The sequence below is a fragment of the Hyaena hyaena genome, unplaced genomic scaffold (assembly GCF_003009895.1).
Source record: "Hyaena hyaena isolate Hyena2069 unplaced genomic scaffold, ASM300989v1 scaffold_158, whole genome shotgun sequence".
Taxonomy (NCBI): Eukaryota; Metazoa; Chordata; class Mammalia; order Carnivora; family Hyaenidae; genus Hyaena; species Hyaena hyaena.
Window position 1 is genome coordinate 543,922 of NW_024080790.1, and position 26,288 is coordinate 570,209.

A 26,288-nucleotide genomic window follows, 5' to 3' on the forward strand; every position below is an offset into this window, starting at 1 on the left:
AGCCAAAGTCAGACGCTTAACAGCCTGAGCCACACAGGTGCCCCTTCATTTATACGTCTACCTGCAGTGAAGCAGGTATACCACACATCAGCCATGTGACTTTCTTGACCTCTGTATCTTAATTTCTGCATTGGCAAAATGGGAATAATAGTATCTACTTCACAAGGAGGGAGGGGATTGGAGCAGTGAGACTGGTCCAGCTATCTATGAACTTGCTATTATTAAAAGAGAAACTACTTGCACCATCATCACCAGTGCTGAATAGTATGACTTTAAATAAACATTTGTTAATTTGGTAGTGGTAATGTTATTTGACTTCCTGTTTGCTACCGAGAGTTAAATAGCAATCAGTGTTTTTCTCTTCTGGGAATCTGTTTATTCACATTGTTTTTTGAGGGTCCTAACAGTGTTTCTTATTGATGCATAAAATCTATTAACGTAGTAACCCTTTATAAATATATTTTGTTGTCAGTGTTATCCTAGTTTGCCTTTTAGGTTTTTACAATATATTGCAGCCAGGCAATCAGTGTTGCTGGAGTCAGTGTTGAGTGTTACTGAACCATCCACATTCCGTCCCTTCTCAGGGGGAATGACCCCAAGCTTATCAGAGGTTTACTGAGGCCCCAGGGTCAACTGTAGATATACCCAACCACACCACCCACTTCTAATTACCTTCTCTCTGTGCCACATCATTCCTGGTGTTTCCCCCAGACAAATCTAAAAAGGGGGGGGGTGTGGCAATTTCCCCCAAGATCACAGAGACCTACAGGGAGGGACCAAAATGCATATTTTCCACCCTGAGGCAGCCATCCCTCATTCCAGGGAAACCTCCTCTGGTAACCCACTTGCCTCCCAACCCCAGTGGTCCAAAGGTGTCAGCACCCCTCCCTGTGCACCTTAAAAACCAGCAAATTCTACTGGATACCTGCCCCAGGTGGGGCCTTAACCACTGGCTTCCAATGAACAAATTAAGATAAAGTGACAATGCTTTGCAGGGACGAAGCTTGAGGAGGTCCTGGCATTGGGGGATTCTGTGGGCTGTTGTTCCTGGGGTGCTAGGGTCCTAAGAATGACAGCAAACTCTATGTATGTGTTGGGGTTGGAGAGTGTGTCAGCCCTCATTATCTTTACCTGGGTTATCTCGCAGTCTCTATACCAGTAATTGCCACTCTGGCTGTTCCTGGGGGGAAAATACCGATGCAGAGGACTTTTGCCTACAGATTTGGATTAATTGATCTGGTTTGGAGCCTGGGCCTTGGTATTTTACAAAGGTCTCTAAGTGATTCTCAAGTGCTTAATACAGGCTTAGTTCTTTCCCAGTGTGGAGACTCCAGGGAGAGGGATGAAGGGTGGGAGCGGGCAGGGTCCTGACAGAGGCACTCAAGCGGTTGGTTTGGTGTGTGGGATGTGGGACTCGAGGCGTGCGCGGGAGTAGAACCGGTGTAGCAGCGGTCCCAGGACCGGCTGGGGTCTGGCTGTGGGCGGGGCTAGAGCGCGGTGTCTGACGCGGGGTCCTGCGGCGCCCCCTCGCGGGAGTAGAACTCATCCAGCACGCTCTGTGGGATGCGCTTCAGCATCTCCTTGGGGAAGATGCGCAACAGCTTCCAGCCGAGGTCCAAGGACTCAAACACCGAGCGGTTCTCGTAGGGACCTAGGGACAGAGTAGGAGTGTGTGCGTGTGCGTGTGTGCATACATAGCCAGGTAAGGGGGTTACTGTCTGACCACCCCCAGCGCGCCTCACCCTGGTTGATGAAATTCTTCTCGAACTTCTGCAGGAATTCCAGGTAGAGCAGGTCCTCCGAAGTGAGTGCCTCCTCCCCCACAACCGCCTTCATGGCCTGCACATCCTTCCCGATGGCGTAGCAAGCATACTGGGTGAAGAGGGGAGGGACACTCCAGCGGTCACCACAGGCATATCAAAGGAGTCCATTGGCCCCCAGTTTGGCTGTGGGGACCCCAAAGGGGGAGGGATTTTGCCAGAGAAAAGCTTGTGGTCTGGGTAGGGGTCAAACCTCCAGCTTCTGAAACTAACTTCCCCGCCAGGCCCTGGCTCTCTCCTTCTTACCAGTTGGTTGGAGACATCTCCATGATCCTTTCTCGTCATGCCTTCCCCAATGGCGGACTTCATTAGCCTCGACAGGGAAGGGAGCACATTGATGGGGGGATAGATCTGGGGGAGCAAAAGAAGCGAGTGTCAGAAGGCAGGGTCCAAACTTTCCTTCCTACCTACTGGTACTTGTCTCTCCTCCCCCCTGAGGATCTCAAGAGACTGGTCCTCACTCATCCGACAGAGAGGTGGGCTGCTTGCGCCCTGCCCTCTATGGCCTACAAACTCTAGGGCTCGGTATGCAGGTGTCTACAGGTGTGCTCCTGGACAGGAGGGTGGAGGGAGGCGATGACATGACATTAGGTAATGAAAGTCACTATTTAAAAACTTTGGTTATTTGGACAAAAACTGGGTTAAAGCTTAATAGTTAATAGCTGCAGGGAAGGAACCTACTAAGCAAAGAGGAAAAGTCATAGAGGTTGCCTTTAACCTCAGATGTGACAGACACTTTCTAACCTGTTGGCACATTATTCACCATCTACTTGTGTCAGTTACCCATTGTTTTGTTCACCAAAGCAAATTACCGGAAAGGAAAGAGAAGTTGTATTCATTTAGTAACTCCTATCTGCTAGATGCTTTCTACATGCTGCCATGCACTCCACTGTGTGATAAATACTATTATTTCTATTTTGTAGGTGAGGAAACCTAGGATCAGAAAGATTATTTTCTCAAGGTTCCTACAGTCAGGTAGGCTGGATTCTAGCCAGACTTGTCTTGCGTCTGTGAACCACACAGTCTTCCCGGGTCATCTCCTCTTCGGAGTTAGCCTTGCCTGGCCCCTCCTAATTCAGAAAAATGAAGCGTGGCAGGTGATGGGGCATCGGACAGCCAGTGTGTCTGGGGGTGGTGAGGAAAGCACTAAGTGGGTAGGGAGGGGACAGTACCTGTCTGTTATGAAGCTGTCTGTCCACATAGATTTGTCCCTCTGTGATGAAGCCCGTCAGGTCTGGGATTGGGTGGGTGATATCTGCAAAGAAATACACTGGTCTCAGCGTAGACAGGGCCTAGGTCTCCACCCAGTCAGGGCCACGTGGGTTCTATTCCTCTCATGGGGGTGATGGGGTATCTGGAGGCAAGGAAAAGATGGTGAAGTCTTTGATGGAGGAACAGAGCTACTGCACATCTATGCAAAAAAACGTGGGCCCTTTAAGCATCCCAGTGGGAAAGGAGGGCGGGGATGGTGGTGCAGAGGGTATTGGGCAGTGAAGAGGTTCACCGTCATTGGGCATGGTGAGGATAGGAATCTGAGTGATGGATCCTCCCCGGCCCTCCACACGGCCTGCCCGCTCATAGATGGTGGCCAGGTCTGTGTACATGTATCCTGGGAAACCTCGGCGCCCGGGCACCTCCTCTCTGGCCGCTGAGACCTGCAATATCAGTGTCGCTGGGGTAAGAAAGGGGACAAGAGGCTAATACAAGGAAAGGTGAGTGGGAGATTCAAGGACTATGAGCAATAGAGTGGTGGCAGGCCTGGTGGGAGAGCTTTAGGGAGTAGGGCCCAGGGAGAGAGGCAGGCGTGACCTTGACACCCTTCACCAGCTGCCTCACCTCCCGCAAGGCCTCTGCGTAGGAACTCATGTCGGTCAGTATGACCAGCACATGCTTCTCACACTGGTAGGCGAGAAATTCAGCAGTGGTCAGTGCCAGGCGCGGGGTGATGATCCGTTCGATCCTGGAGGTACAGCCAGTGTTTAGAGAGCTCAGAGGCCCATTTAGCCCCAGTGCTGAGAGGAAAGGGAACTGCAGAGCAGCAGAGGAGTGGATAAGAAGAGCCCCAGCTCCCAGCCCTCAGGTCAGGGCTATGGTTTCTGGGAGTGGACAGTCCACCGAGCCTGACACTCTTCCTTCTGCTGTTGAGGGTAGGAATAGGGATGGGCAGGGAGTTGGGTGAGAGTGGGACAGGCAGGGCCAGGTGTGTCTGGAGAGGATGTCGGCACCCTGTCCCTGTGGGCTTCTGGCCCATCAGAGCTAGGCAGCGGCAGGGCTCCTGCTGTAGCCCTCTCTTCCCCAGCCTCCCCCGTCCCCCCACCCCCCTGCACTTGGCTCAGCTTGAGCACCCTCTGGAAGGTTCCCCTCACTACTCCAGAGCACACTGAGTGGACATGTTCCATACACTTGCCCTGCCGGCTGGGCAGCCCCCTTCCACTGAGAGCTCCCCCGAGTCCCTTCCTCTGGCTCCAGGCGCTCTCAACCCTCAAGCTCTGAGCCTGTGGGGCTTTCCTCTGGTGACATCATCTTGGCCTCCAGAATTCTGTTACTTAGCTTGGGGAGTACCTTCAGTACCCAGGACGGTTTATTAAGAATTTTTTTCCATCCACCTGACCCACTGATTTAAACTCACATTTCCTAAACTTTAAAAATAGCAGTTTTTCCAGATGAATAAACAAACAAAAAGCAGAATCAGACCTATACATACAGAGAATAAAAGAATGGTTGCCAGAGGGGAAGGGAGGTGGGGAGATGGGCAAAATCGGTGAGGGGGAGTGGGCGACCCAGGCTTCCAGTTATGGAATGAATAAGTCACGGGGATGAAAGGCGCAGCGGAAGAAATACAGTGGGTGGTATGGTCCTGATGTTGCTTGGGGACGGATGGCAGCTACACTTGCGAGCATAGCATAACTTATAGAGAAGTTCAATCACCGTGTTGCACACCGGAAACTAATGTGACAGTATGTGTCAACTCTATTCAAATGAAAAAATGAACAAATTTCAGTGTTTGCAAACAAAGGGTTTAAGGAAATCTGTCAGTAGTGGAGACTTTGTGGGGGTGGCGCAAGGAAAGGAGCTCTGACTTGGGACAGTGGCTGGATACAGACCACAGGAAGAGCAGAGGGCTGCAGGTGGCAGGCAGGGTGGTGGTCCATTTCCCTTTGTCTCTCTGTGGGCTGTCCCTACCCCTTACTGAGCCTCAGTTTCCCCCTCTGCACAACAAGGGGTTGTTTTCCCAACTCTGGCCCATGGCTGTGGTTCTGGGATACTTCTGAGCCCTGGTACTCTGGGTTTTGGGAGGGGACAGGGCCTGATGCCTGAAGGCAGGCTGGATATCAGGGGATGGCTCACGTGGGGTCGTTGGCCAAGTTCAGGAAGAGGCAGACGTTCCCCATGGTACCGTTCTGCTCGAAGTCAGACTTGAAGAACCTGGCTGTCTCCATGTTCACCTGGACACACAGCAGGGAGGGCTGGAGAGGGGTCCCTGCAGCCTAAGGGCAGCGGCCCTGGCCCTTCCCATCTCTTCTCAGTAAAGCCTATTGACTGACTGGCTAACAGTTCTGGGGATGACCCTGTACTTGAGAAGGCAGGGGCCGGGTTGCTCTCATCTTTGGAATCTCATCAAGTTCCAAATGAAGTTCAGATTGCTTCAGGTTGAGCTCTGCTCAGTGCCATCCCAGCCCTTCACTTAGCAAGCTGCTTCCTTGCTGAACCCCTCCTCTGGCCCTCTGAGGGCCCCATCATATCCCCTCTCTGAATCTGTCTTGTCTCCCCAAATTCCCAGGCTTCTCCCTCCTCCAGGTCATCCTGGCCTCATCTTATAGCTGCCATGTCCTTTGGAATAGCTTGAGGGACACACTGTCTTAGTCACTGAACCCACCTTCAGTCATGCTTTTGCCTCTCCAACCAGACAGGCCTGGACACTGACAGCTTCTCAGGGAAAAGGATTATGCCTGCCTCATCAGGTCAGACAGAGCCAGGGTCCAAGGGAGACAAAACTGCTAGAACTTGCCAATCTGCCCAGCCCCTCTTACCCCCATGGCCGCAAAGACAATGGCAAAGTTGTCGTCATGATAATCCAGCACAGCCTTGGACTTCTTCACCAGCCCAGCCTGGCGGCAGATCTGGGCGGCAATCTGGGGTGGAGTGCATTGGGCGGAAGGACGTCAGAACCAGAGGGCAGCCCCAGAGCCCCGCCCACTAGCACCACTGAGGATGATGGATGGAGCAATTTCCAGTCGATCCTCCTGCCAAGGCCTTTGGCGGGAGGGATCCAAGGCCAGAAAGGCGAAAGGGCCGCCCCAGGCTCTACAGCCCTTTTCAGGGTGGAGGCTTGAAGACTTGCTTGGGGACACTGAGGAGGTCTTATGCAGCACTAAGTCCATGAGCTGCCAGAGGACAGCTGCCAGTCTGGACGGTGAAGACCCCTGCTTGGTTGGTCCCTGACTGCTTGACACAGGAGACCCTCCTCACTGGCCCACCAGCCCTGCCCACTGCCTTGTCCCTTCTTCTTGGTAATGTCTGCAGGACCCCACAGGCCTCACCTCATTATGGGGGAGCCCAGCTGCTGAGAAGATGGGGATCTTCTGACCACGGGCAATGCTGTTCATGACGTCAATGGGAGAGATACCAGTCTGAATCATCTCCTCAGGGTAGATGCGGTCATGGGGGTTGATGGGCTGGCCTGGGAGAGGGAGATCACGTACCCATGCTCAAGGGTTCAAGTCCCTCCCTGCCCTCCCCCAACCCTGCTCCAGACTCCAGAACAGCACTATTTAACAGAATTTTCTGTGATGATGAAAATGTGCTTGAACTACACTGCCCAGTACACTAGCCCTAGCCACATGTGGCTATTGGACACATGAGATATGGTTTTGAAATGGAAGTTTATTCCATTTGAATTGATTTGTATTTAAGTAGCCACAGTCGAGTACTCCCTTGGATAGTGCTACCTGGCACATTAGAAGCAGCCGGCAGGTGGGAGGAGCGCAGGCTGAGGCCCCCCCGAGGCTGAGCAGGTGTTGTGTGGGGCGCGAAGGAACTGAAGATGACCTGGGGAGCTCCTGTCTGAGTGGATGTGTCATTTGTGCCCTGGTTCTGACTTGCTGAGTGGTTTGGGGGCAGCCACAGACCTCTGTGGGCCTCCATCTTGTCCTCAGAACTGAGGGGATGGAAGGACTCAGGATGGCCTCCTACTGGGAAGGGGCTGTGTCTGCTTCTGCAAGCCACCCCAGGTGGCTCTGAGGAGTGGGGACAGGGAACTGGGAGGCAGGAGAGTGATGGTCTTGGGGCGCACGTGGAACTTTGCACAGGATGATGGCATTTAAAGGAACTGGGTACGAAGTGCTTGGGCAGTATCTCAGGCTCTGTGGCAGATTTGGAGACAGAGAGGCCTCTACAGTGCTCAGAGCACACTTGATCTGCCTGGTGGTCTGACCAGCCTTTGAGGTGAGCCCTGGCCAATTGCCCCTGGCCTGTGTCTAGTGCAGAACTTCCCAGGGCAAAGTGGCAAAGGTAATGGTTGGGGTGGGGAAGGTGGTTGGGAGCTGGGTCCCAAAAGCTGTCCAGAGCTTCTCTGTGGTCACTCACCATTAATATCCAGGAAGTCCTCTGCCATGACCACTGGCCCCTTGTCAATGGGCTTACCGGAGCCATTGAAAACCCGACCTGAGGGTGAGGGAGGGGGTTGGGGGATGTTTAGGGTCGGCCTCACCTCTCCCTCACTGCTGCTCACCCTCCACACCACCACTGGCTCCCACCCGCCTCTCACATGTCCCTCTCCCCTCAACCCTCAGTCATCCCCAGAGAGCTGGCTACAGTGACTGTCTCCTTGGGGATTTTCCCTCCTCTCCTGGAAATCTTTACAGATGAGGTCTTGGCCCAGGAAATGACTCTAATGGAGGGTTTTAGGGCTGGAAAGAAGAGGTCTAAGAATGGCAGATCTTGGAAGAAAGTTAGGGGATGCGCACTCTGTTTCAGTCTAACCCCACATAGATGGCTACTACTGTGCCTCTTCTGGTTTATTGAACCTGCCTTCCTCATGTACTGGACAGCTGATGTAGGTCCAGCCCTGAGCTGGGGTCAGGGGGTCAAAGAGAGGACAAACCCTCTGACCTTGACGAACTCACGGGGAGGCAGACATGCAGAAGCAATGACTATGCAGTGTGCTAAGCGTGTGGTCAGGGAAGCTAGGCTGGGAAGACAGAGGAGCTCCCCCGCCTCACCTCACCCCCACCCTTACCTAGCATGTCCTCTGACACTGGAGTCCGTAGAATGTCCCCTGTGAATTCACAGGTGGTCTTCTGGGCATCGATCCCAGAGGTTCCTTCAAACACCTACAGGACGAGAGTTTAGTTACTCTTTTTTTTTTCTTTTTTCAAATGTTTTATTTATTTCTGAGAGAGAGAGAGAGAGAGACAGTGTGAGCAGGGGAAGGTCAGAGAGAGAGAGAGACAGAATCTGAAGCAGGCTCCAGGCTCTGAGCTAGCTGTCAGCACAGAGCCCAAAGCGGGGCCCGAACCCACAAACCATGAGATCATGACCTGAGTTAAAGTCGGACGCTCAACCAACTGAGCCACCCAGGCACCCCGAGAGGTTAGTTACTCTAATAAGGGGCTTGCTGGGGACATTGGGGCCTTCCATTCTATGCCCCCTTTGAGCTCAGCTCTGGGCAAGACACTCTGGGAAAATAAGACTTTTTTTGCCTTTCTCAGTTTATAAGATAGTCATGAACTTTGTGGGTCCATTCATTTATCGGCCAACATGGCATTGACACCACTTACCTGAACAATTGCCTTGGTCCCTGATACCTCAAGCACCTGCCCGCTTCTCTGAGTCCCGTCGGGGAGGGTGAAGTTGACGATCTCAGCATACTGGGCAAACTGGGAGGAGAGGAGAGCAGCCCAGAGCAATGGTGAGACCAGATGTGAAGCCCCTGTCTCCCCACCTCCCTCCTTGACCCTGTCTCAAGCTTCTGTCTCCTCTTTGGTGACCAGGCTCTATTGTAACTGAGCTTGAGGGGCTGGGAAGTACAACCTTTGAATTCTGTTTGGGAGGCAATGTACCTGGATGGGTAGGAGTGCCAACTTTAGAGGTGAGAGACCAGGGTTAGAATTGAAGCTCTGATACTTAGAAGCTGTGTGACCTTGTGGAAGTTCCTTAATGTCTCTGAGCCTTACTTTCATCATCTTTCAAATGGGGGTAATAATACCTACTTCATAGAACTTCTATGGAGAGAAAGTGATATATGTAGTCATTAGCTGGTGCCCGGCACCTTGTAACAGCTCTATAAAATGTAAGTAGTTACCATGGCTGTTTAGGTCCCATGGACAGCACAGTTGTTTCTGCCCCTCTAGACTAATGGTGAAACCACTGGCACAGTGCTCTCCTGGGCTGCCCGGCGCTCCCTTGTCCTAGTGGCAGTCTTGCCCTAGCCATGGGGCTGGGGTTGATTCACATGTCATCCTCTCAGTCTTCAGGAATAAAAAGAGGCAATCACTTTCTTTCGGCTGTGATCAAATGTAGTATCTTCTCTTGTCAGTTTAAAAAGAACCAGACTAATATCTGGAATATTAGAACTCTTATAACTCAGAAGTAAGAATATAAATACCTGAACTTAAAAACTGGGCAAAGGATCTAAATGTATATTTCTCTGAAGATATACAAACAGCCAGTAAGCACATAAGCACATGTTGATGCTCAACATCGTTAGCCATTAAAGAAATAATGCAGACCAGTGAGATACCTCTTCACTCTCAGGAATATGGCTGCGATCAAAAAGCCAGATGATAATGAGCGTTGTTAAGGGTGTGGAGAAATTGGAACTCTTGGACACTGCTGGTGGGAATGTAAAATGGTGGCACCACTTTGGAACAGACTGGAACTTCCTCAAAAGGTTAAACACAGAGATACTGTATGGGCCAGCAATTACACTCCCAGGTATTAAACCCAAGAGAAATGAAAACATACGACCACACAGAAACTTGTGTATGAATGCATATAAATGCTCATAAACAAGTAGCTGCATTATTCATAACAGCCCTAAAATGAAAACAACCCAAATGTCCACAAACTGATGAATGGATAAACAAAAGATAGTGTATCTATCCAATGGAATATTATTCAGCCTTAAAAAGGAATGAAATATGATAATATGCTACAACATGGATGAGCCTTTAAAAACATGCTAAGTGAGAGAAGCCAGACACAACAGGCCATGTCTTATATGATTCCATTGATAGGAAGTATCTGAAACAGCCAGATCAATGAAGACAAAGATTAGGGGTTGCTGGCGGCTGGAAGAGGGAGGATTGAGGGTGACCGCTAACAGGTACAGGCGTTCTTTTGGAGGTGATGAGAATGTTCTGGAATCCAGTAGTGGTGATGGTTGCATAACTCTGTGTATATACAAAAAGCCACTGAACTGTGCACTTTAAAAGAATGACATTTATAAAAAAAAAAAAAAGAATGACATTTATGATATGTGAATTATAATTTAATTAAAAAATGATTAGACTGTCCAGGACCATAGGCAACAGGTTGGGCAGGGGAGCTCTGCAGTCTGCACATGCTCAGAGAACCAGGTTCCAGGTCTTTCCCCACATCTAGAAGAGGTTATGAGGTGGGCCAGGGAGGCTGAGCTGGGAGAGCAGACCCTCCCTACTGACACTGGCTGTCAGCACCAGGAGAGCTAAGCCCTTACCTGCACCTGCACTTTCTTCCTGGGGAGGTACGAGAGAGAATGCATAGCATCCTTCAGGCTCCCTCACCTTGCTTCCCAGGTGGTTGATTTCTTTCAGGGAGTAAGTCATAATCGTAATCTTTTTTTTTTTTTAAGTTTATTTATTTTGAGACAGAGACAGAGACAGAGAGCAAGTGGGACAAGGGCAGAGAAAGAGAATATCCCAAGCAGGCTCTGCACTGTTAGTGCAGAGCCAGATGTGGGGCTTGAACTCACTAACTGGCTTGAACTCACTAACCGCAATATCATAACCCAAGCAGAAGTGATATGCTCAACCAATGAACCACCCAGGCACCCCATAATTGTAATTTAATAAAGATAAATGGTAAAAATATGACACCCCTCCCCACAGTGTTCCTAGAAGTTAATGTACTCCTCTAAATAACTCCTTTGGATATCAGAGAAAATCAAAACTTAAATGATAAATGAAATAGAAAAGAATGAAAAAGGGTATCACTTTATGTCATGATCTATAGAATAAATCAAGCCATACCATGTTTTCTGACCATAATCAAAATAAGTTAGAAATCAATAACAAAAAGAGAGTTTAAAAACTTCATATATTTGGGCATTTAAAAACCAAATATAGAGAACGTAGGATTAGAACACATTTTGCACTAATAATGAAAAACTATATATCAACATCTGTGATGCATTTAAGCTTTAAATGCTTATATTAAAAAAGAAAAAAAAATTGATGAAGTTTAAAAGCATGCAACATGAAAAGTTAGGAAAAAAAAGAACAGCATTAAAACCTCCAATAAAGGAGGGGGTGGATGAAATAGGGAGTGGGAATTAAGGAGGACCCTTGTGATGAGCACTGGGTGATGTATGGAATTGTCGAATCACTGGTTGTCCACCTAAAACTAATACAACATTGTATGTTAACTAACTGGAATTAAAAGAAAATCCTTTAAAAAACCCCAATATAGTAGAAGAAATATTAAGAGGGCAGAAATCATTAATACAGAGAACAAATATATAACAAGGAAGATCAAAAGCCAAATTGGTTCTTTGAAAAGCCTAATAAAATAGACAAATCTCTAGGAGCGCATGGGTGGTTCAGTCAGTTAAGCATCCAACTTCAGCTTGGGTCACGACCTCTCAGTTTGTGGGTTCAATCCCCGCATCGGGCTCTGTGCTCAAAGCTCAAAGCCTGGAGCCTGCTTCAAATTCTGTGTCTCCCTCTCTGTCACTCCTCAGCTCACACTCTGTCTCTCTCTCAAAAATAAATAAACATTAAAAAAAAATAGACAAATCTCTAGCAACACTGATTAAGAAAAGAGTAAAGACACAAATAATTGTTGGAGTAAAAAAGCCAAAACTAATTATACTGATAATATTAAACAGTAACAAAAAGGAATTGTGAACAATTTTATGCAATACAGTTCAGAACTTAGATGAAATTAATAAAGTCCTAGAAGAATACAACTCAAACCAAAACCAATCAAAAGCTAAATAGAAAGCTGGAATAGTCCTACAATGTTTAAGATATTGCATAGTGTAAAATCTTTCCGCAAAGAAAACACCAGTCCCAGAGAGTTTTACAAGTGAGTTCTAACAATCAAAGAACAAATAATTTGAAACTTACTTGAGCTCTTCAAAAGACTAATGGAAAAGAGATGGTCTTTAATTAATTTTATGGGGTGAGGTTATATATATATTCATAAGTGAGATTGTATATATAAAATAATTATGAGAAAATTATGCATGATCTCACTTATGAATATAGGTGAGAAAGTCCTAAACAAAATACTTACAAATCAAATCCAGAAAAGTATAAAAAAGGTCAAGTTACAAACCAAATGATAAAAGAAAAATATTAAGAAACAAAAAAATGAAGGCACACATACACACAAATAAAAATTAAGCAGACCACATTGAAATTATTCTAGGAATTCAAGGTTAGTCTAATATTAGAAATCTAATAATGTAATTTACCTTATTAATGGATTGAAAGATTTTTAAAAACCTGTGGTCATCTTAAAACATTCTAGAAAAAGCTTAAAAAATAACTCTCCATGATTAAAATAAAAAATTTGTGATGATTAAAGAATCATGATATCCATGATTAAAGAACAAAACTACTCTTTGAAAACAGAGAATAAAAGGGAAGTTCCTTAACTCCAAAACGCATCCTCAAAAAACCTACAGAAAATACCAAATTCTGATATAATGTATAAAACATTCCCTTTAAAATTAGGAGCAAAACAACAATGCCTGCTATCATCATTCTATTTAGCATTACCCTGAAAGAATTGGCCAAAATAATAAGATGAACAGAAAATAAACATTAGAAGGAAACAAAACCATAAAATAGAAAACTCCCCAAACCTCAAATCTATTAAAGATAGGACCCCACAAAAAAACATAGATCCAATTTCTCTTATAAATATAGATGCAGAGGTTATAAATAAACTATTAGCCAGTGAAATCAAATAGTGTATTAAAGAAACAGGTTTGACCAAATAGGGTTTATTGAAAGAATGCAAGCCTAGATCAATCAACTTCTGACAATCTCAACTTTTGACAACATAATTCATAATAGGGAGTTTGTACACATGAATTAAAAGAGAAGCCCTACAGAATGTGTAAATAGAAACCAAAAAGGCTTTTGATAAAATTTGGCAATGTTTCTAATACAATCCTATGTAGGACAGGAATGGAAGGCAACTCCTTGAACACTAGACTATTTACAAAACCAGCATCAATAAGCTTCTAAATGGTGAAATGCTAAATCCATTTTATTTCTTTTTAAAAAAATTTTTTTATATGTTTTATTTATTTCTGAGAGAGAGAGAGAGAGAACAGGGGAGGGTCAGAGAGAAAGGGAGACACAGAATCCAAAGCAGGCTCTAGGTTTGAGCCAGCTGTCAGCACAGAGCCTGACACGGGGCTCGAACCCACGAACCGTGAGATCATGACCTGAGCCAAAGTTGGACGCCCAACTGACTAAGCCACCCAGGAGCCCCAAATCCATTCTATTTCTAATAAAATCAATAACACAGAGAGATGTCTGTATCACCATTGTTACTTAATATGTTTTGGAAATTGTAGTTTATATAATAAGACCAAAAAAAAAAGTTAAAAAGCATACCAATAAACATAAATAGACAATGCTTTATTTTTTTAAAGGTAGTGAAAGGAGAGTGTATTCTTCAGAAATGTCAGAGAAAGGCTGTGGACATGTTCCAGATTACAGAAAGCTAAACAGACATGATGAGGCTGGATCCCCTGCTGGAGGGGAAAAAAATGCTATAAAAGACTTTTTTTTTAGGTCAGCTGATAAACTGGAATATAGATGGTAGATTAGGTAAAAGTATCAGTGTAAATTTCGGATATTGATAATTACTGTTGTTGTGTAAGAGAATATCCTTATTCTTTGCAAATAAACACTGGAGTTTTGGGGGTGACTTACCCTTAAAAGATCTAGGAAAAAATTACACACACACACACACACACACACACACACACACACACACACCCAGAGCAGAAGATACAACAAATGGAATAAAGTATTAACAATTGGGTATATGTATGTGCCTTGCACTATTTTTATTGTTGCAACTTTTTAAAAATTCAAAATTGTTTCAAAATAACAAAGTTAAAGTCTGTCAATAGAAAAACAGACATAATTCCCTTCATTTGCAGAAGATATCATATATCTAGAAAAACCCAAGAGGCTCTACTTAAAAAACAAAACACCCAGAATTAATAAGTTGGTTGTATATGATATAAATATATAAAAATCCATCTCTTGTACCATTGTGTGTCACCTATACTTCAATTTTAAAAAACTCTTTTTTTCTTCTATTCCAGCCATAAATGAAAGAGGAAATTAGGAAAACATTCCATTCACAATAGGGCCCAAAGGCATACAATATCTGGAAAAATTTTTAACATGAAAAGTACAAGAAAATAATAAAATCTTACTGAGGATATAAAACAAGCCTTGAACAAATGGAGAACAGTACTGTTTTCCAAGACAGAATGACTTATACTGTCATAAAAATATAAATCCTTTCCAAAAGTATAGAAATTATATGCATCTACAGTGAATTGCTGTTTCTCCTGGAACTTAATAAAATCACCTTAAAATTCATATAAGTGTCTGAGAATATCCAAAAATAGTTACAGAAAAGTCAGGGTGGAAGACGTGATGTATCAGATATTAAAACATGTTCTAAAGCTACTGAAGTCAAATGATTAAGTGTTGGGGTGAGGCAGACAAATGGTTAAGTGGGGCAGATTAGAGTCCAGAAACAGATCCCAGATTTTATGAGACTGTTATAGAACAAATGTGGCATATTACTTCACAGGGAAAACCAGAATTTGTTGAATACAGCGTGCTAACATAACTGGGTATCTATTTAGAAGATACCCACATCATAAACACAAATACATTCAGGCATATAAAACCTTTAAATATAAAGCTAAAACAAACAGGAAACTAGAAGAACTTTTCTTCTTTCCTTTCTCAGCTTTCCTAGAAAAGCTGGATAAGAGAGATGTCTTAAGCAAGATACAGAATTTGGAAGCCATAAATTTAAAAATAGACATATTTGATTGTACAAACATTTAAAATGTCTGTATGGCAAAGATACCATAAGCAAACATGAACAATAAAAAAGGAGCTCCCACAGCTCAAAATGTACACCTCAGTATGCAGGAAGATTTCACAGAGGACAAAGTAAAATCTAAACAGATAAAAAGATCCTCAAATGTAAATAAAAGCAGGGTAGTTCTAATTCATCAATTAGATAGACAACATTCCAGGAGAGAACATACTCAGGGCTGGCAAGGATGCTACAAGGTGGGTCCTCGAACACTCGGTTGACCGGAATGTGAATCACAACCCTGCCGGGCTAGCAATGTTGGCCCCAAATCATCAATATCTATTTAAAATCTATTTTAAAATCAATATACACTTTGAACCAGCAATTTCATGCCAGAGGATCTACCTTATAGCAATAAAGGCACCAGTGTGAAAGGGCTCTATTTTTGCTGTACCATTTGTAATAGCAAAGCCTGGTAACACACTGATGTCTACCAATAATGGAACCATTAAAAAAATGGAACCATTGAATAAACCAAGTACATCCATGCTATAGCCCACTATGTTGCTCTCGAGTAGAATGAGTAAAATGGGTAACTACTGACATGGAGAGAATCCTTGATACGTTTTAAGAGACTAACACTAATGTAAACCTCTAATATACATCTATTTGTCCCTTTACAGCAGGATCTTTATAGTGGCTATCTCAAGAGGCTGGGAAGACGGAGGTTAGGGACAGATAGTTAACTTTATGTGTCTTTTGTTTCACTGGTTATAAGGAGCATTTTTTTAATTTTTATTTTTTGGTGATTAAAATGTGATAAAGATTTGGGATGTTCAAGTAAAATGCGACTGGTATTCACCATCATTACTGTCACTAAATCCCCCGCTCTGTCCAAAATAGTGACCTTAAGTGTCTGGGAGAAGGGGCTGACGGCTCAATTTCCCTGTGGGGTGTGACAGGGTGGGGGGCATTCCCCCACCTAACCCTTGTGAGCGACTGGAGGGTCAAACCTGAGACAGGAGGGTTTGCAGCTCTGACAGTCACTGGAGGAAGCTCCGGCTTGGGCTCCTCCTCATCCTGTGAAGAGGATGCCAGGAAAGCGACCTTCGATGCCCCATAAACCACCCCTCAGAGTGGGGTTTCTGAGAGAGCAGGGCTCCCAAAGTCCGCGGAGCCGCTCACCCCTAGCGGTCTTTGGCTCGCCAACCACAAGAGGGCGCCCAAGAGCAAGGGCTGGGAGGCCCCGGAGGAAAGAAGTTAAAAGTCCGGGCATTCCTCTGTGCCTCCGTTGGCCAGTCTACCTAACGTAGCTACTGGCCTCCTTGCCTGGTGGGCAGTTACCCTCAGGAGGCAAACTGCTGGACAGAGCACAGGTCAGGGTGTGCGCCAAAGAAACCAGGCCATGGGCCCAACAGAAACCAAGCAGCCGGTTGATTAAAAGCCATCATTTTTCATGCGGGTTTATGTGGGTGATGGAGGGAGGAAGGAAAGGAGAGTGGAAAGGAGCTGGCACATTGTGCTGTCCCTAAGAGATGAAATCAGAGAAAACAAACTTTAAATGACAGAGAGATTACAGTTAGACGCCGGGGAGAACTGTCAGAACCATCACACCCAGTCATGGAGGTGTATAGTCTGCAATCCTTTAGGAAGAGAAAACCAGGCTGTGTGTGTGTGTGTGTGTGTGTGTGTGTTATTTGCGGCAGGGGTGGTCATAGCCAGTTAGGACGGGGAGTGCAGGGGAAGAATTCCAGGATGCAACAATGAGCTTATGCTCAAAGGAGCCCCATTTCAGAGCCTGATTCTCTCACCTCCCACTCTTGGTTACTCGGTGGGGTGTGGGGATGGTTCAGTGCAGGAGATTCAGCTGCGTTCTCAGCAGGCCAGGGGTGGGGCAGAGAGGAGCTGCTCTACACGCTGGCTCTGGCTCGGAGGACTGAGAAGTTCTAGGCAAGCCTGGCAGGACTTGTACAGGGAAGCACTGGCCTCCAAGGCCTCTCCTCTGACGATGCCCAGGGCAGTTTGGGAACCTCTCTTTGCAAACTGTTTTCAGAGCTGATACACATACTCGTGAAAGCTTTTTCCTTTAAAAGTTTGGAAGTAGCCACAGACATTTGGAACCAAGTCTGGTGGATAAGGGGAGAGCTTTCTCCAAGTCTCAGTAAGGACTGGCATTTCTCAAAACACAGCAGTAGGAAGATCTTCTAGGGCAGGGGATCTTCAGGTGTGGTCCCCAGCCCAGCAGCAGCCGCAGCAGCAGCAGCTGGGAACTTGTCAGAAATTCAGATTTTGGGGCCCCAACCTCAAACTGCTGAATCAGAACTTTGCGTTCTTCCAGGGGGTTCTTGTGCATGTTCAAGTTTAAAAACCGCTGCTTGAGTGAAATATCTCTAAAATATCCCAGGCATGTGGTTGTCAGCAAACCAGACACTTCTTCAATGCTGTGCAACCCCTTTGTATTGTTTGTGAGATCAGGGCTAGGAGTGTGGGTGTTCAATAATCTAGAGGAGTCATTTTTACACTCTACACTCAGGGGTTTAGCCTTTAGCATTTTACACTCTACCCTCAGGCCTCCCAAAATCAGATTTAATCATGGACACTATCCCTAGAAAAATATACAGACACATGAATGCACAGCTTCAAAGGTTTGCATACAATTTTGAGACCCTTATTGCCTGGGCTAAGAACCTCCGACCTACACAAAATTTTTCCCCCAAGAACTTTTCCATTTCAGAAGGATGGAAGCTGGAGGCGCAATTGCGGGTGTGATTCAATTTGGGCAGAAGGTGGCGCTGTATCGGATGAATTGTGGTATTTTGCCCAAGCAACTCCAGACCGGGGAGAGGAGTGTGGGGCCACCAAGAGGGGCACGTAACGCTGTCTTCTTCTCCTGAACTTAAGAGACTACATGCTACTGCTTCTTTTCCTTCCCTCTGCAAGTCCAGGGTTCTGTGGGTGTCTCTGTCACCGTTATTCTGTTCCACCAGAGTTACAATGCATCCAATAATCACAAAACCATAGATCTGGGGATCTATCTCGTTTCCCAGTCTAGCCCCATTTTATGGTTGGGAAAGTAGAGGTCTGCATAGGTACTGACTCTCCACACCACACGAAGGGGCAGCAGATGGCACCAACTGTTTAATCGGGCATACTAGCATTTCTCCCTCCCAGGCAAAGCTAGTGCTAATTGTTCTCCAGGAGGAGGCGTAAAAATACATTTATCTGATTTGGTCCTCACGACACTCTCTTATTTACTAGATGAGGAAACTAGGATTTGCAAACCTAAATAGATGCTTCTCAAACTTCAGGGAGCATCACATCAGCTGGAGGGCTTTTAAAGACTGACTTCTGCATCTCCCCAATTCCCTAGTGTTTCTGATTCTGTTGGTCAGGGGTAAGAGCCCCAGAACCTGTATTTCTAACAAGTTCTATGCTGATCCTGCCAATCTAGAATTGCCAGGTAGCTAGTAGGAGTGGGACGGAGCTGGGATGAAAACAGAAGTCTCAATCAGACCATGTGAGCCCCGGGCATGCACGCATAACCCCTCCATCACACTTCCTCCCAGGCATCCCCAGCACTAGGAAGGCCTCTGTGAACTTGGGATCCAGTTTCCAGAAATGAGAGGGTCTGATTTAGTCATTCTAACACTCATTCGTGCATCTCATTCACTTATTCACCTTTCCTCCAAACAAACTGAGCACCTACAATGGACTGGTCTTCAGTAAAAGTGCAGCATGGGGCTCGGGGGGCTCAAGAGTAATGTCCGATAGGAGAGACATTGTGGGGGCAGGGAGGAGACATGTGGCCAGGTGGCGACGCGATGCCTTGATGGATGCTGCCAACAAGACAGTACAGAGGAGGGACAGGCTCATTGACCAGGGGCCTGGGCGAAACTTCCAGGAGAAGTGACCTCTCAGCTAGCCCTGGGGATGAGTCAGAGGAAGGAAGGGTATGGAGGAAGGGTAGTTGGAGAGGCAGAGGGAAAAGTAGGAGCAAAGGCCTAGAGACATCAAATGGCAGCTCCAGGCAGAGGCAGGGTGGGGAGGGAGGACGGGATGCGGCATGAGAGTGGAAGGTGTGCAGGGACCCTTACAGAATGCGGGGCCTGTAAGGTGAAGGTGCTGGGAGTGCCAGGTGAGTTTGAAGCAGGGGAGAAAAGGGGTCAGCGCTGCAGGGGGGCAGCTTGGAGGATGGGAGGGCACCAGGCTGGAGGTCCAGAGGCCATGGCCATAATCGGGGAGAGTGGGGAGGAGGCAGATCACTGATACTGGCACATGGGGTCCAGGAAGGGAGGAATCAAGGGTGGCACCAGCTTTCCAGTCTGGGGTGGGTGCTGCTGGGCGGGAGACTGAGGGGTGGGACTGTTTGGTGGAAGGGGACAGATCTGGCACCTTTGCAGAGCCCCTTATGCCTTAAGAATTCCCAACCTCAAACTCAAAATGCAGTCAGTCTCTGCCCTGGTCCTGTAGTGCCCCAGGGGATGCAAAAGGCTCCCCCTTCCCATCTCCTTCCATGAAACCCGCTTCACTTCCCACCCATGCTGCTGGTTCCCAGGCTGAGATAGTACAAAAGCCTCTGAAAACCTTGAGCTCTGGAGGAAAGGTAGCTGGCATTGCTCTTCTGCCTTCCCTTCCTTTTAAAAGAAGACCCATGAGAGCAGCAGGTGGAAGAGTCCGGCTTTGTGAGGAAGCTCAGTACAACCATTCCACCCATGTAGAAAGAGGCACACTAGCCCAGATCCCCCAGGCCCTTGGCAGTAAGAGTGGTTTCTGAGGGCCCAGAGTGGGCAGAGGGGGACACTGAAAAGGCAAGAAGGGAAACCCAGGGTGGTGGGGGAGACAGCTGGGGAGGAAGAGTGTGGGGATAGGTGACAGAGAATTAGAAGGGACAGATGGGCCCATGGGGGACAGCTAGAAGCAGGGCAATTTAGAAGAGATCCTGCACAGGGGCTGGGGAGCCCTGGGATTTGGCCTTGGTGCCTGGGAAGAGGTGGAAGAATCTTACCTTGACCTGGTCCAGCACCACCAAGGGCCCATTGACGCTGCATACAGTCCTGTAGGCTGGGGGAGAGGTAGAGGTAGGTGAGGGTCTCACACCCAGACACACACACACACACACACACACACACACATACACACACACACACACACACACATCTTCTGATTTCTCTCCCTGTCTGCACCACCCCCACCCCCTTCCCAGTCTGGGCTGTCAGGGTCATTAGCTGTGACAGGGCCAGCCACCATTGCTGTAAGGGTCATGCCCCTGCCCGCAGGGCCCCCTGCTGGCTTGGACACCTGCAGGAGGCTGGGGGGAGGGCCAGGGCAAGGGCAGAGGCCCCTCCGAGTCCTCCCCTCTCCTCTCAGCCACGAAGAGGTCTTTCTTATCTTGAGGCTGCTTCCCCTCTGGCCTCAGCCCCCATCTTACATCTTTGACCCACAACATGTTCCAAAAGCTTCTGGCCCCCAGCTAGAGATGGGTAGATAACTGCCCTCCCTGCCCCCCACCAGGACCACACTTCCTTCCATGACCCAACACTGACTGAGCACGGTGCATGTGCGATTGTGTGCCTGTGTGAGGGGTATGGGCTGGTGCATGCATGGGTGACAAAAAAGAGCCAGAGTCCCTGCCTGGACAACCTGGGCTCCCTGGGTCCCTGTGGGAGAGGGGAGAGAGTGACAAGGACAGAGGAAGAAACAGAATGTCACAGCCCTAGTGGCTGGAGAGACCCACAAATGGGGAAATGAGCTCAGTTTACAGGGAGCCTCTAACTCCAGTGTCAGGGAGCCCCAAACTCCAGTGTTGGGGACCCCAATAAGAAAGCCAGGGACTGGCAGACAGGAAGCCTATCTTGGTTCTGCTAGGGGCTGGCTGAGAGACCCTGGTACTCTCCCTCACCTATAACCTGGGAGACATAGCTCTTCCCTGGGGTCCCTGTGAAGCACCAGGAGACCAGAGAGACTGTGGCACAGCAGGATGGCCAGGGTGTCCATGAGGTCACAGAGTCACTCACAGGCTGGAAGGACATCAGAGGGGAGAGATTGGTCTAAGACTCTTTTCAAAAGGGGAGGTGAATGGAGTCCAGAGGGTGAAAAACCTATCCCAGGGTCACCCAACATGCTTGTGGCAGAGCTGGGGCTGGGACCCCACCTCATGCTTCCCATCAAACTGCATTAGCTCCCGGCCACTTGCCCTCGTGCTTCCCTACAAGCCTGGTGCCAAGTCACCCCACACCAAGGAAATGGCCCCAGCTCGCGCCTTCCCCCATCTGGGGCTCAGGGGTCAAACCCCTTGTTTTTGTCTGAACTGCGTTTCTTTCACCAGGGCATGAGCTAGGATGATGGCTGGGCAAGGTGATCCTTGCAGGGATATTTGCAAGGCTCTTCTGAGCCTGTGGACTATTAGGGAAACTCAAGAACAAGAGGGCACCAGAAGGCCCGTTCTTCTAAGGCTTGGACCCGGAGCAGGGGAACTCCTTCAGCTTCCTCTGGGTTCCCACAGAGGAGGCATCCAACCTTCCCTCTTAGGCCAGCCTCTCCTGGTCCTGAGGCCCAGGCCCCAGAGATGCCTGCTCCCCGGGGGCAGAGGGCCAGTGCCTCCATCTCTGGGCCTCCCATCTTAAAAAACCACTCCTTCAGCCCTAGTCCTTCCAAAGCTGCTGCCCTTCACAGCCCCACTTCTGGCAAGTCCGGCTCCATTGCTGATTTCCTTTGCCCACCTTCCACCCACTCCTTGCGCTCTCCAGCCTTGCTTGTCTCTAGGCCACCCCAAGGGACCAGGTACAGTGGATCATTTTAAAAAGCCCTGGGATGAGCCTCTTGCTGGCCCTAAGGAGAAAATACCAGACCAGCCAAAAGGGCTGAGATGGCAGAAACAAGATGCAGAGTGGGTGGGCTGGGGGGGGGAGGGGGGGAGGTGGGAGTGTGGGAGGGGAAGGAGCCCAAGGTCCAGAAAGCCCCAGGGAACTCTTTCCAGTTCTGGCTAGAAGACAGGTCTTTCAACTTCCTCTCTTCCTTCACAGCAGGCTCCCCATATTTCACAGCTTCTGTCAAGGGAAGTCTCTTAACCTGGACATCCAACATCTCTACCTTGGGGAGGGCAGTGGTGAGTGGCCGGGAGAAGCCTAGGGGCCGGGACAAGTGCTGCTTGCTGGCCAGACCCTTGGGCTGGGTGCCCAGCTTGTGGTCTGAAGCTTCTATCTTATGGCACCAGCGTCAGCTGTAAGCCGCCTTTCTGCATTCCCAGAGCCATAGGGCCCAGCTCTAGCAGGCTTCCCAAATGCTTGCTAGAGGAGTCCTTAGCTCCCCAGCCTGGCCCTTTCACTGCAGATAATCGACTGTGGCTGTTTCTGCTCATCCCTTGACTTGTCACATCCTTCCATGCCCCGCTCTTAACTGACTCCTGCAGCCCACTGGCTCTGCTCCCCGCTGAAGTGCCACAGCCCTCAGCGACGCCACTGTAGAGGCTGTCCTGTTCTCTAGCTTGTCAGTCCTTAATGGGGATATATCATGTCTCTCCCCTCAGACTAGAGCTCTGTGCCTCCCCGGTCAGACTCGACCGTATCTTTTCTTAGAGGTTTGGACACGGCCAAGGTGGTGGCTAAGCAACAAAGTTGTCCTTGACAAGAAGCCAGGCCTTTTGTTTGCATCCAACCCCAACCTATGGTGTCCATTGCGCGCAGTGGCAAATGAAGGCCCGGAAGTTGGCCGATTTCTCCTGGGGCACACCACAAATCAATCTGCATCCTGTGGCTCTCCCCCAGCCATGGGATGCACCCTCCAGCCCCAGCGAGGCAAAAGGTGGGGGGAGCGCTGGAGGCAGTGGGCTGGCCCAGAAGACCTCTGAGGGGCACTCCTTCAATAGGCCTTCCTGAGACTTTGCAGACACTCCCTCCCTCTGCTCTTCCCCCTCCCCTTCTCCATTGTCCCAGCTGACACTTTGGGTTGCACTTAGGGCGGCAGGCCTGGAGCCCCTCCCTGCCCCCATCTCCCCACTGCCTTCCTGGTCAAAGGCTCAGCGGGGCTCCATGCAGCCCACTAATTAGGGCCTGCCCAGCCACACCTGCAGCGTCCTGGGAGCCGGCTGAGGCAGGCGCCCATGCGTGAGGCGGGGGTGGGGGCAAGCCCGGGGCAGTAGGTTCTGCACCTCCTCCCTGATCCCCTCCGGAGGGATTAGGGGAGGGAGGGCAGGGGCTGGAAGACCAGGCTTCTTAGAATCAGCCCAAGACCCTGCCGGGTAGAACTCCCTCAGTGTGACCTTCCTGGCCTTTCAGTTGAGGAAACTGAGGCAGGCGGCAAAGCCAGTGGTTTGGCATTCCAGCCTCTCAGTAATCATCTGACCTGGCCTTCTCCCCGCAGCGGGGCTGACAACCTGTCATCCATCGGTTGCTCAGGCTGTGCCCTGCCCCCTTCCCCCCTTCCCTCCAACCCCACCTAGCATCTTCTGTCCCATACAATACACGAAGCTCCAGGGAAAGTGTTCTACTTCTGAGGGAGGCAAAGGAGTCCCTTCTTGCCCAGGGTGGCTATTGCTGGGGTTCACTCCCCATCTTATTCTACCCTGCCCCCTCCTTTCTGGCCCATTCCCTCAGCCACTGCAGTGAAATCACACTTAATGCCTCAGGCCTGTTTGGTTTACTTCCTCCTCCAGGAAGCCTTCTATTGGACTTACCCCATCTATGGCTGAGGAAGCCCTGGGGTTGGGAGCCAGCTGCCCCATCTCCTGTCCCCCTGGGATTCACAGCTCTCCTCCTGGGCTCTTTCTGTCTCTCCATCAAGTTCTGCCCAGAAGCGCATAGAGTGCTCAGGTAGGAGGCCCGGCTGGAGGAGGAGGGCAGAGACAGGCACAGGAGTCCTGCCTCCAATAAACTGAGGGCGGCAGCTTTAGGTTTTGGTCCCTCTGCCTGGCCCGCCCCCCCGCCCCCACCCACCATCCTCACTCCTCAGAGAGGACACCCCTCAGGCCCCAGAGGAGGAAGGTGGGAATGAGAAAGCCGTGGGTACAGAAGCACCCTGAAGAACTCAGTCTGCTCCGAGGGCTGGGGCTGGCCCTGTGAGGACACTGGTATGCAGCAGAGGTAAAGGTGGTAGGCAGCCTTCGTCACTGCAGGAACATCTTTAACACAGGGTGCAGAGTGGGGGTGGGGGGGCTCCCCCTCTGCAGACCCTGGTCTCTGGGTCAGCTGCTGGATGTGACACATTCACCTGGGTGGGGGCCACATGGAGTGACACACAAGCAAGCACGGGGGCGCTGACAACCCTGGGTTCCAGCCTGGGGCCAAATCTCCAGGGCTTGTTGACTCTAAATAAGGCCCTGGCTGGAACGAAGTGGCTGGAGGAGGCCCTGGGGTGAGGCTGCACCACAGAGTCCCTGGCAGGGCACACTGCAGGGAGTGATGGGAGGGGGGGCCTGCAGGGGTGGGCCATCACTTGGATCTGGATGGGAGTCAGACAACTCAACGCAACTCGGCTCAGGTCTCCAGGCCTGGGCTCTGGGCTCAAGGGGGCTCTAGTCACTGCGAAGTTCTGGGCCTCCATGACCCCTGCTTTGCCCCAGAGGAGAATCTGGAACTCTGCCTTCCCCCCCCCATACCTCCATGGCCTGCGGGGCCTGCCGGGCCTCCTTGATACCTCCGGCCTCACTCAGTTTCTCCTTGCTGGAATGTACTCCACCCCTCAGTGCCTGCCTCAGGCGTCTGGAGGTGCCTCCCCCTCCTCCATGCTCCTAAGCACGCTGGGCCTGCCCCCTCTGTACTTGCTCTGTCCTGGGTGGGTGCCAGCTCCATTCAATGCAGACCTAGCTAGCAGCTGGCAGCTGCTGGTCAGGCCACTCCTCCCACTCGGGCCCAGGTAACTAGAGAGGGCCGGCTCCTCCCCATACACACCCCGTTAGGAGCCTCTGGCTCTGCTGGGCTGGTGCTGGCCAGGCCGGTTTACTCCAGTGAGCGGGGCTCCCTGAGAATTCGAGACTTGGAGAATGACCTTGGCAAGGACAGATGGAGGGGGCACTCCCTTTGGTCCTTAGAGCCCTACAGCTTTCTGTGCCCCTGGCATCTAGGCACACCTAGAAAGCCTACAAGGGTAACTACTCCAGCACCCATGGCCAAGCCAGGCACTCCCCCTCCCCCAACTATATGGTACATACACTGACCATATAGCCAGGTCTCCCCCTGAGCGTACATACACACGCATTCACCCTCAGTCTGAGTGTAAAAGCATCCACATACACTGTCGCACATTTCCTCACTCTGATCATACACTCATTCGAGCTGTCACACACATATTTACACATATCCTCACCCAAGTTATACACACAGACGCCTGGAAGGCACGCATGACATGTGCCCATTGACATGACACACACAGTGTCACATATTTCCTCATCCTGAAAATGCACACATACTTTGCCATGCCACACACATACCCTAAGAACACTTGATCATACATTTGCTCCTGCTAAATGTTCTGGTACACGTGCACACACTCCAAACACACGTATTCACACAGGAGCCTGTAACACAAACACACACTCTTGGGCAGTTGGGAGCTCTCTCTGGACTCGGGGTCTCAGTGCAGGATAAGGGTGATGACCAAGAGGTTCCTGCCAGGACACCCCTGCCCTCTCCTCTGGGGTAGCCTGGGGTGGGGACCCCATCCCTCCACATGCAGAGGTGGCTCCTTGTCCTAACAGTCCACCACGTCGCTCTGCTGCACCAAGAGCCCCCTTGGTCTTCCTCAGTCTCAGTCCTCCTCTTTTCCTGAGCCTAAGAAGCAGAGCCTGGGGACCCAGCAGCCCACCCCAACCTCACCCTCCGGGGGTTTGTACTCACTGATACGGGGGTGGGTGATATAGTTTCGGGTGACCGCTTGCATGTGCTCTTGGGCTATGTCCAGGTCACAGCCACCGCCGGGGAGCCCCCCGGGCCTACCGTCTGCCTTCGTGGCCATGGTGAGGCGGCAGGCTGGGAGCTGAGTGCCTGAGCCTACTGGTGGCGAGTGCAACACTTCGGGCCCAGCTGGAGCTGGAGTGAGCAGACCCAGCGGCCACCCCTCCCCTCACCCCTCCTCTCCTGCAAGAGTTGACTGTAAACAGGGAAACCAGCCTCTAGCCCTGGAGCTTTTCCAGATCTGGGAGGTGCTGGTATGAACTCGGCTCCTCCCCCTGAAACCTCAGGA

At 49.5% G+C, this 26,288-nt stretch overlaps 1 protein-coding gene across 1 annotated transcript; it reads right to left on the minus strand.

Moving 5' to 3' along the window:
* Window positions 1-956: 956 nt before the first annotated feature.
* On the minus strand, window positions 957-26,060 carry ATP6V1B1 (ATPase H+ transporting V1 subunit B1). Its single transcript, XM_039239601.1, has 14 exons — window positions 25,943-26,060; window positions 20,119-20,174; window positions 8,600-8,698; window positions 8,059-8,152; window positions 7,407-7,484; window positions 6,362-6,501; window positions 5,852-5,953; window positions 5,169-5,266; window positions 3,657-3,780; window positions 3,325-3,475; window positions 2,993-3,075; window positions 2,067-2,171; window positions 1,743-1,872; window positions 957-1,651 (listed from the first exon to the last, which is right to left on the minus strand). Exons 1-14 carry the CDS (start codon window positions 26,058-26,060, stop codon window positions 1,488-1,490), a joined length of 1,542 nt encoding a protein of 513 aa, XP_039095532.1. The 3' UTR covers window positions 957-1,487.
* Between the last annotated feature and the right edge of the window lie 228 nt (window positions 26,061-26,288).